At 27.4% G+C, this 10,665-nt stretch overlaps 2 protein-coding genes and 1 long non-coding RNA gene across 5 annotated transcripts in view; 1 reads left to right on the top strand and 2 right to left on the bottom strand.

Annotated features, from left to right (window-relative positions):
- Nucleotides 1-356: 356 nt before the first annotated feature.
- LOC126838964 (uncharacterized) overlaps nt 357-10,665 on the bottom strand; it is a 37,299-nt gene continuing 26,990 nt past the window's right edge. Inside the window, exon 2 of the long non-coding RNA XR_007685758.1 lies at nt 357-1,198. This is a non-coding gene — a long non-coding RNA (uncharacterized LOC126838964). The remainder of the gene's footprint in view (nt 1,199-10,665) is intronic.
- On the bottom strand, nt 1,372-4,806 carry LOC126838963 (peptide methionine sulfoxide reductase). Of its 3 annotated transcripts, none has more exons than XM_050573788.1 (5): nt 4,683-4,806; nt 2,803-2,969; nt 2,623-2,737; nt 1,766-1,899; nt 1,372-1,668 (listed from the first exon to the last, which is right to left on the bottom strand). In XM_050573788.1, the coding sequence occupies exons 1-5, from the start codon at nt 4,722-4,724 to the stop codon at nt 1,431-1,433; spliced, it is 696 nt and encodes a 231-aa protein (XP_050429745.1). In that variant the 5' UTR covers nt 4,725-4,806; the 3' UTR covers nt 1,372-1,430. The 3 variants fall into 3 exon arrangements, with proteins under 3 accessions (XP_050429745.1, XP_050429748.1, XP_050429746.1); XM_050573791.1 differs by lacking the exon at nt 4,683-4,806 and adding an exon at nt 3,060-3,078; XM_050573789.1 differs by lacking the exon at nt 4,683-4,806 and having other exon boundaries at nt 2,803-3,018.
- Nucleotides 5,033-9,057, top strand: LOC126838962 (protein phosphatase 1 regulatory subunit 16A). Its single transcript, XM_050573787.1, has 7 exons — nt 5,033-5,914; nt 5,982-6,052; nt 6,146-6,291; nt 6,346-6,580; nt 6,656-6,781; nt 6,870-7,157; nt 8,220-9,057. The coding sequence occupies exons 1-7, from the start codon at nt 5,692-5,694 to the stop codon at nt 8,658-8,660; spliced, it is 1,530 nt and encodes a 509-aa protein (XP_050429744.1). The 5' UTR covers nt 5,033-5,691; the 3' UTR covers nt 8,661-9,057.

Genomic DNA, 10,665 nt, shown 5'->3' with positions numbered 1-10,665 from the left:
TAGGGAAATATATTAAAAAAAAATAGTTTAATTGCAATGTATGTACATGAGTAATAATAGAATCAAAAAAATTATATACCTACTATAAATCCAAGGGTTTTTTGGTAGCTAAATATTTAATTGGAAGAATATTTAAATATATTTTAATATTCATTTAGCGTTTACTATTTCCAATTGATATTGTGCAGAAAATAAAAAAAACTAAAATTAATCAACTAAAAAAATCTACCAAACAAAAAATATGTTAAAATAAAAGCAAACACCTAACTGAAGTCGTCAAACATGTTGACCACAATATATTTAACATTTGTTGGTAAGGTATACATAAGAAAAAATATAATATATAAGAAAAAAACTCTAATGCAATATATTTTATTTGAATTTTGTAAAAAAAATATTTATAAATATATTATGGAAAAAAAGTGCGTAATACAAATGTCAAATATTATACAATGGATAAAACAGGGTACAAGTATGTGAATTTAGATTTAGACGACTAAAAACTCTAAGGTAAAAACTTAAAATGTGGTTTATCTGAGAATACTTTACACCTACTACTATTACTATTTGGGATATTTGTGATAAACTTAGTAAACTCAAAATAATAAGATTTTAGAACAGTAAGTTTTAAAAATAAAATGTATTTTATAATTTTACATGTGTTCATAATATTTGTCAAAAAATTGAAATAACTTATTTAGCTCTTAGTTAAAAATATTTAAATATTAACAATTATGATTTTATGTAAGTAAAATAATCTCCGGAAAATTGGCTTTTTCTAGGGTACCAATGGGATTAGATAATTACTTATCTTATATAATGGCTAATATATTAATAAATATGAATTAATCAAAACAATTTATGCGTACATATTATTTATTATCTATATAATTTTAAAGAGAACATAATTCTAATCTTTAATGTAGCAGAGTGAACACATAAAGATTATGAACAAGTTTATTTGTAATGAATAAAATAGAGGATGGAGTGGACAACCACAAATAACAATAGTGTAGGAAGGTCACTTACATTTTATAATATTTCAATTTAAAATCGTATACATCATTTTAGAGTTTTTTAAAAATTGAGTAAATTTTAAAACAATCATCAATTCACAAGCTTTAAAAATGGGTCAATGGACGGAGAAAGGTAAATCATTTGTTTTTAACAATTCAGTATTGCTGTAAATTAAATTAAACTATTACCATACCAATGTTAAAAGTTTACAGCAATATTAATACTTAACAAGTGATTGAAACCTATACTAGTATGTTATTCTATACGATTGTAATACATATTATAGCAGTTAGACCAATTTTGTCAATCATAAATTTCAAAGCAAAATTTCATAAAAAAAAAAAAAAAAAAAAACTAAGTTCACTTCACTCATTATAATATTTCATGTTTAAAATAGCATAATAATAATATGTTTAACATGTTAATCCTTGTCCTTCATATTTTATCACGAGCTGCCTAACATATTTTATAGCCGCTTCATCTAGTCCTAATGTTTTTGTTTCTATGTCGAACTGGTCAACTCCCCCTTGACCGACCACATAACCGTTTAATCTGGCTGCTACGTGGGAATTTATTAAATCGGTTCCAGTAATAAGTCCCAGATCTTTACATAAGCTCTTATGTTGTTGCAATCTATATTTTTGATGATAGCTAAAAAATAATATAAAAAATGATTATATTTTGTTTACAAATATTATAAATCAACTACAATAATATAACTATATAATCAACTAAATGAAATATTTACTCTTCAGCATTAAAAAATTGTCCCACAGGTTGGATTTCTGTAAGAATATGCAGACCTTTGGATTTTTTTTCGTTTAACGTCAATTCAGCTTCTAATTTTTGTTGATCATTATGATAATAAATGTATGAAGAATACTAAAACAATTTAATTAAATTAACTATATATTATAAATTAACAATATTATGCTGTATTTTTAGTATAGTACAATATACCATGTGATTCTTTTAACGCCCTACACCAGTTTTATTTCAAAATAATTGATATTTTGTAGTTTTTATTTTTAAAAAATATTTGTTTATGCTATATTACAATATTAGACAACATTCAAATTTTTATCTTTTTTAGTACTTTCTAGTTTAATCAACTTTTGAAACTTAAATACGTATACATTTTGATTAACCTTTCAAATTTTGCTAAACAATTTGACTGGTTGATAACCAGTTTTGAATAAATAGTTTTAAAGTTATTAAAGTTTATAATTTAGGACTGGAGGAAAGGTGGGGGTAAAGTTATTTTATCTGCGTGCATTTTTTAACTTCCCTAAATTTTAAACTTAAATAACTTAAAAATAATTATTTGAAACTGGTCATCAACCAGTCAACATTTTCAGTAAATTATTCTTAATTTAAAAATATATATGTTATCATTTAAGTTTCAAAAGTTGATAAAGCTCTAAAAAATACTAAAAAATATGAAAATTTGAATACTGTTTAATATTGTATAAATAAAAATGTTTTCAAAAAGAAACGCTACAAAATGGCAATTATTTTAAGAGTTAACTAGAGTAGGGTGTTAAAAGTATCTTCCGGTACAATTGTTACAGTAAACGATAATATAAAAAAAATATTATTAGATACCTGTTTTTTAAATTTGGCAGTAGGGTCGTGGTGATCCCAAAACATTTGTAAAAGATTTATATAAGATACAGTTGTAGGGTCGTATACTATTTGTATTGCTTCTGTGTAGTCACCACTAAATTTAGTAGTAGTTGATTAATTATTAGCTCTTAAATGTTGTATAGTTTTATTTTGACTTACATGTTTCTATATGTTGGTATAAAACCAATAGCACCACCTGCATAACCAACTCTTGTAGATATTACTCCTAGAGTGGATCCATAAAGACTGTCGGGAGCCCAAAAACATCCCATTGCGAACGTTGCCTTTTCAGCTGGCAAATTAATACCGTGTAAAGGTGCCATAGTCTATTAGTAAAAGTAAATAATTTTATGTAACTATTTTATCACAAGAATTCATGTACTCTTAAAATTATAATGACAATTTTAATAACTAACATGCACAATAATGAACTATCTTATAATGAATATAAATGAATAATTTTTCTAGTTAAAATTTTAAGTCAAGCAGGGTTTATCTTAATAACTCAACTTTAAGAAGGCAGATAATTTAAAGAAAACAGCTTAAATATACTTAATTCTAATTAAAAATAAAATTATAGGTAATGATTCATTATCAAGTGGATATTACATCAGATAAAAATACCTGATGAAACTAATTTAATTGTTGCAACATTAACAATCTAACTACAGAACATAGAAACTACATTTAATCATTCTTAAAAATGGATTACAATTGAGATATGGTAAATATTTATTATGTAAAAAATAATTTGTTTAACATTACATTTTATATGAAAGGAAAGGTTATTAATTTCAAATACTAGCATATTATTTGATTAAAATAAAATAGTTGTATTTAGTTACCACACATCGGGTAATTGTTGATTAACTAACTGTGACCTAGACAATATAATTAAGTCATAATTGATCAATTAAATTTTTTTTTTTTTTGTAACCTTTCTGATGTGAAATTTATAAGTGTAATAAATCTTCATTTATTATTATATAATAATTAATAAAAAATATTTCCAACATAAACTCATTATATGCCAAAGAAGGTATAAAAATGAATTGAGTATGTGAGGCTTGTTGGTCATATTGGACAACATAATAATAAGGATCAATCTTCAAGGTTATAGTTCAAGATTAAAATTCTTATCTTGTTATTGACCCACTTAAGAAATGAGTCTTATAATAATAACGTGAGCAACTATATTAAAAATTAAAACAAAGGTGTAATCTACTTTTGAGTTTTGAGTAAAAAAAATAATAAATTAAAAAGACAATATGCAGAAGAAGATATTGCTCAAACATTAAAAGAGTAGTATAATATTTAACATTTTCCAATCCCGATTCACATATACAACAAATTCATACAATAGGCATTCCTTTTAAAAAAAAAACAATATTTAAATAATTAAATGTTGAGTGTTGAACACATTTGGTACCCAATATTTTTGTATTCTTATAAATTATAAGAAATTATAATTTATTTTAAAATCTTATAAATTATAATTATGAATCTGAATTAAATTATTTACATTTTAGGGTAGGCCGGGGCCTACTCCTGGCGCCGCCACTGAGTGTCACAGCTAGTTTTTAACATGAAGTTTGTTATAGATGAATTTCATAATATTTTTATTAGTGTGAAATCCAAAAATTTTGATTGCAACACTAGATGTATTATCTAATTATAGAACATTTAATCTGTTTTTTATTAAAAACTGCAAAAAAAATAAATTTGAATAATTTTTCTTTTTGTGAAAAGAATATACCTAATGCTTACTTATTCACATAAGTTACCTATTCTTTTCATGGAAGAAAGTATTATTATTAAGATCTATAATTTGTGTAGCATTACTCATATTTAAATAAAATAAAATGAATTTGCCTTAAACAAATACAAATAGTAGTTTAGTTATTTACTTTATTAAATTAAAAATTAATGTCTATCGAAATGTTGAGAATTTAAAATATGATATATAGCAACAATATACAATTAAATTGACCAACAATTAATTTTTTTCAATACAACTAAATATTTAATATTTTACTTACTCTGTTTTTTGATTTAAACAGCTGGTTAATTTTTTTTAACATAAAAAAGAATTAAAAATTAAGTTATTAAATAGAATTTCGACTAGAACTTAATGTATAAATTAAAAAATAACTTTTACACAAGTTATAAAAGGATAAAATAAACAATTATAATTAAGATAATACAGACTTTATCTTAGGAAGAATATCAAAATTCTTGATGATCAAAAATGACTAACATAGTACAAGCACAGATAAGATAAAACAATCTACAAGTACATTAATGATGATTTACAGAGTAGCAAGTACTATGTGCCATTTATTTATGTACCAACTACAAATTACAATAGTAAAGCTACATAAACTATAGACTATAATCTACTATCAAAGTATCAAGGAGTTTAATCAGTTTAAACATTTTTTATTATTGTAGGTTCATTCATGACCCATTAAATGGACTCAGCTGCCCCTCCATTTAGATTTCATAAATAATATGGAGTATAAACTAGTTGCTAATTACATATTTTCAGAAAAACGTTACATTTAAATATTTATTTTGTTTAACAATATGTAATAAATTATAATCAGTTGAATTTCCTCTAGTAGTATTTACTATTTTTCGAACAAAAATGTATATTCAAAATATTCATGGTCTAGTTAGACAAAAAAAAACCCCCAAAAACAATACACTTGACGTGATAACAAGTTTGTGGTGTCCGTGTTTGTGATAAAAAAACAACGGTATTCTGTTTTTTAATGTAATTTTATTTTTAATGTTAGTTATAGTTGTTAGTTACAAATCTTATAGAAGAAAACCTATTATTAATCTACTATTTCGGTATGATTTCCTTTAGAATAGTATTATTTTTAGAGTAGTAATAGTGTATACCGTAGTTAAATGAAAGTATGAACTATGCAAATCAGACAAGTAGAAAGGAATTGTGTCACATACACACGTTACACAGGTAGCCACCTGGTGAAATAAGATCGTTTGGACTTCTAGTTTCTACGCTTTTATTGAGAAATTACAATGGATCATGCAGAACTTGTGTTGGAAATGGCTCATTTGGAGCGTATGCCTACAGCTGACCGACTGGCTCTAGCTAGAAGACGCCGGGTACAGCAGTTACGTCTATGGTCACAAAAAGATCGAGAAAAAAGGAAATTGTCACCACCACGCAACAATAGACACATATTCTTCAATGACAACGTTATGTTGTTAGAAGCTGCATCCCGAAACGATATTGACGAAGGTACACTAAACTTTATTTAAAAAAAAAAACGAATGTTAAAAAATATAAAAATAATATTATATTTTAGTTAAAAGATTATTAGTCAAAGGAGTCAGCCCAGACGCAACAAATGAAGACGGTCTAACTGCTTTGCACCAGGTAAAACTTGACTAAAATAATATGTATTATATTACTACTTGTATTATATTAAGTAATTTTTCTTATGATTAAATAAAAAAAAAAAATGTACAGTGCTGTATTGATGACAACGAACAAATGATGAAACTCTTAGTTGAATTTGGTGCAAATGTTAATGCTGAAGATAGTGAAAAATGGACTCCTTTACATGCTGCTGCAACATGTGCTCATTTGCACCTGATTAAATATCTTATCGATAAGTATGTTTTTTTTAGGCTCCTTAAAAACCTTTTTTGTAACTTTCTTGTTTTCAGGGGAGCTAATCTACTTGCTGTTAACGCTGATGGCAACATGCCATATGATATTTGTGAGGACGAATCTGCATTAGATCTGATAGAAAGTGAAATGGCTAGACGCGGTGTGACTCAAGAATTAATTGATAATACACGGGCTACTACTGAATCTCGAATGCTAAAAGAACTACAACAAGCAGTCAAAGATAACCAGACTTATTTGCTCGAATCATATGACCACCAAGGAGCGACTCCTGTAATAATATTATAAGCTTACATTATTTTTGTATTTGTTGAACTGTAATTTTTATTTAACCTAACTATATTTTAGTTGCATATTGCTGCTGCTAACGGCTATTTAAAAGTAGTTGAATTTTTGTTAGACCACCATGTTGCAACAGATGTTAAAGATTCTGACGATTGGCAACCAGTACATGCAGCTGCTTGTTGGGGTCATGTAAGCACTCAATAATTGAATAACAGAATTATATATAAGTTATAACTACGATTTAAACATATCTTTTATTTTTATTAAAAAATATTAGTTAGAAGTGTTGGAAGTATTAGTACAAAACGGTGCTGATTTAAATGCCAAAACAAAAAATGATGAAACGCCATCAGATATTTGTGAAGATCCAGATTTGCGTGATCGTATATTACAATTACGCAATGAACAGGAAACTAAGAAAGAGGCTCAAAAATGGAGAATAAGGCGTACACAATCAAACAACACTAGAGCTCAGTCTGTCAGAAGAACTTCAATAAGAGAGAAAACTTTAACTTCTAAGAAAGATGCTGTCGAGGAAGCTAGGCTTAGAATTGAAGCTCAAAATGTAATTGATATTTAAATGTAGTAAAATTGAAGTATGTATTGACATTTTCATGTCTTAGATCGGGCACATAACCAAAAAAATTGTCATGAAAAAAGCTTTACACTGTTATCTAATAAGAGATAAGAAATGAGGGATGGGGTTGGAGGGGGAAATGGAGTTGGGGTTGGAGGGGAAAATGGAGTTGGGGTTGGGGGCATGTATGTTGTATTCACAACGTTCAAACTAGAACTGAAAAATAAATTCAGTAATTTAAGAGGTCATATTCCTATGAATTACTTTAGGTTAGATATTATGAAAACACTATAATATTAGCCAGAAACTTGATATATTTACTAGCTAGCCACCATCTAACATTTAGATACTAGCTTGTTACTGCTTGTTAATATACAGGGTGGCGGAGAATGAAAGACCATATTTGTAATGGGCGCCATAATTTTAATTTTTGAGTTAGAGGGGTGAAACAAAAAACAAGTTGTTGTAAATTTAGGGAAGTTTTATTGGACATGAAAAAAAGTATTATTTGAGAAACAGAATGTCCGATAGATGGCGTCCTTGAATGGAGATGCATTCTTGGAGACGCTTGCCAAAGTTTTCATTCTCCACCACCCTGTACTATTTCATTATCTATAATTCCACCACTAATCTAAAATTATTCGGTACTTTAACAAGACATGAAAATGCTCTTTTGTGGTTGCAAACTCAGCTAAAAAATGTTTTTTAATAATAAAATAGTGAATGTTATTTACACTATTAATTATAAATTACTATAGAATGCTCACTGAGACAAATTTTAGTTATGATCGTCAACATGGGACGGGCGCTAGTAATATAGTTTACAGTGAAAATTATATTACTAGCGCCCGTCCCGTGTTGGCGAACAGAAGTAAAATTTGTCTCAATAAGCAATCTATAATAATTTATAATGAATGTCTACATATTTATAGGTTTTTATTGTAGTACACTATTTGAAATAGTACAATGACAAATGTAATTAAATAGAAAAAAAATACAATACATCTATTTTATTTATCATCTACTTATATTATTTTTTGGTTTTTTTAGTTTGCGAAAAAGTTTTTAGCTACGACTGCTCGAGCATCTAGTGATTTTGAGGGTGATTCATCGCTGGAATCGTACAGTCCAATTGCAATAGTTCCCAATATACCTACTGGTGAACGCCATGAGCCTGAAGGTGAAAATGTAATTATAGAAGAGAAATCACAAGTAGAAAAAGTTGAAGTAGCTCCAGCAGCCGAAACTTGCTATACAACAGAAAGTGATGGTAAAATCAATATACACGTTTCGGTGACGATTAACGCAGGAACATTAGCCGAGTTGAAAAAACAGAGAGCCCAAACACGTGCAGCTACAGGGTCTATAAACAACAATGCTGATTTGCCATCCGATTCTGAATCTGCATTTAACCGATTTGCTGGTGATACCGAAGATGTAATTGTTGGTGCCCCTTTAAAAGCCAGAAGAAAATGCTGTATAATTTTTTAACTTTAAAGCCGTCCTACGTTTTAGGACATTGAATAATTTTTTTTTACTTATAATAATAATATTTATTTAATTATTAGTGTTTCTTCTTATTATTATTGTTATAAATTTCCACGATTACTTAATTTTTTCCTTTTATTGTGTACTTAAACATCACTGAATTAATTCCGTCCATTAGATTTATTTATTTTATATTATATACTATATTATATACTGTCGGTAAAAGTCTTGAATGTGGGCCATTAGTTTAATATTAGATTGTAGTCATTTACATAACTGTGATAAATTTGTGTTTTTGAAAAACTTGAACCTTCCTAACATATTTTTTAAAAAATATTTATTACTGAAAGCATAAATCAAACCAATTTTGTATACATTCCAATAATTAAAATTTTTTGTATGCTTAAAAAAAATCCTGATATTTTTGTAATTAAAAAAAAAAAATGTCTAATAAACTGTTACTTTTTAACAGTGAAATGTATTGTTTTATTTTCGCATGTATAAAAGTAGGTTAGTTTTAAGAACACTATTATTTAAAAGGTAAAAAGTCTTACTATCTAAAATGTGTTACTTTGAATACTAGTTGACAGTTGTAAAACGCTGTAAACCATAATACGTTTTAATTTTAGTTATTCAAAATAACTAAAATCAACTATATAAATTACAAAAAAAAAAGCCAGTACAGTAAGGATGGAGCATATTGGGGTTGGGGGAGATCACAGGTCTTCAGTAATATTTATTATTGAATGCGATAGAATCACTTTCAAATAAACTCTTAAATGTATTGCCTGATAAAGTACCATTTAGGCTGGATTTCTGATCTATATTCTCGCTACAAGAAGAAACCGGTGTAGCGTTTTGGAAAATATCGTACGTTTTCAAATACAAAACAATAATTATATTGTAAAAACCATACCTCCTCAATTTCGCATCAAAGCTAAAATTATCTTGCTACAATGAAGTTTCTACTTTATCTAAGTTTTGGAAAGTTAGGAACAAAGAGTAGTTATTTTATTTTTATTGTAATATGTAATGCTAAAAAATTTTAGTCGTAAATATACTCTTTATCTAATCATCTAATTATTGTTCTTTAGCTAACATATTAGAATTTAAGAATAAGTCGTTTACACAAAGTATTAAAAAAACAAGTTTCAAAAAAAAAGTATAATATAGTTCTACTCAATAATCATATTAATTTTTAAGTGATTTATCGTAAAAAGCCGATTCTGACCTACTTGTTATAGGCCGCACAACACTGTTTTGGATTTCCTTTTTATATTATACCTATTTATTGTTGTTGCTACCCGCATATTTTATAATTGTGTTTATGAAATCGGTTTGTTCCTCCTATCTACCTAAATGTGAATTATTTATTGTTTTTAATTTGTAGCATGTAGTGGAATATAACAGTGGGAAAATAAATTAAGCGTTACATTATTTTAACAGCGTTTAAATATTCTATAATATGTAATTGATCTGTACAACAAAAACACTATTTCAGCATTATGTTTATGTGCCCTACATCATTTTAATTTAGCATAAGCAAAATTATTCCAATTGTGTTTACTGTTTAAGACAAACGAAACGAAATTCGGGTGTTACTCTCTCGGAACAATTCCTGGAATTTTATCTGGACCCTTGTTTGTATTGTCGTTATTCGTTAATCGTGCGTCCTACGATCACGATGTTTTATATTTTTGTATGTTCATTACAATTGCTTTTAAATACTTAACTATTTTGTATGTGTTTAATTTCAAAGCGTTACCTTTACTTTTACCCATTAAACGTATTTTCGGTTCACTTCTAAATAGAGCCACGGGGGCAACTATAAGCGATCACTTTTGGATATAGGTAGTCCTTAATCTCTGTCCTCTGAGGGTCTATATTACAGATGTAACCAATAGTCCAGATTTAATCATAATTAAGTATAGCCCCTAATATTGATTAACAATCGCACTAGGAGATACTGGCTAATTATCGTTCTAGTGTGGGTTTGACCGCTAGCTGT

The sequence above is a fragment of the Adelges cooleyi genome, unplaced genomic scaffold, assembly GCF_023614345.1.
Source record: "Adelges cooleyi isolate 19-005CV unplaced genomic scaffold, UGA_ACOO_1.1 ACOO_flye_CR_arks_rails_tigmint_CR_PRNA_30, whole genome shotgun sequence".
Lineage (NCBI taxonomy): Eukaryota > Metazoa > Arthropoda > Insecta > Hemiptera > Adelgidae > Adelges > Adelges cooleyi.
The sequence above is the reverse complement of the archived record's forward strand: the minus strand, read 5'-3'. Positions and strand labels throughout refer to the sequence as shown.

Excerpts from the sequence above, each read along its gene's own strand:
- LOC126838962 (XM_050573787.1), top strand. The coding sequence starts at position 5,692 with ATGGATCATGCAGAACTTGTGTTGGAAATGGCTCATTTGGAGCGTATG. Across the intron at positions 5,915-5,981 it reads CCGAAACGATATTGACGAAG|TTAAAAGATTATTAGTCAAA; the intron begins GTACACTAAACT and ends ATTATATTTTAG. Across the intron at positions 6,581-6,655 it reads ACCACCAAGGAGCGACTCCT|TTGCATATTGCTGCTGCTAA; the intron begins GTAATAATATTA and ends ACTATATTTTAG.
- LOC126838963 (XM_050573788.1), bottom strand. The coding sequence starts at position 4,724 with ATGTTAAAAAAAATTAACCAGCTGTTTAAATCAAAAAACAGA. Across the intron at positions 2,970-4,682 it reads TGTTTAAATCAAAAAACAGA|ACTATGGCACCTTTACACGG; the intron begins GTAAGTAAAATA and ends TTTTACTAATAG. Across the intron at positions 2,738-2,802 it reads ATACCAACATATAGAAACAT|TGGTGACTACACAGAAGCAA; the intron begins GTAAGTCAAAAT and ends TACTAAATTTAG.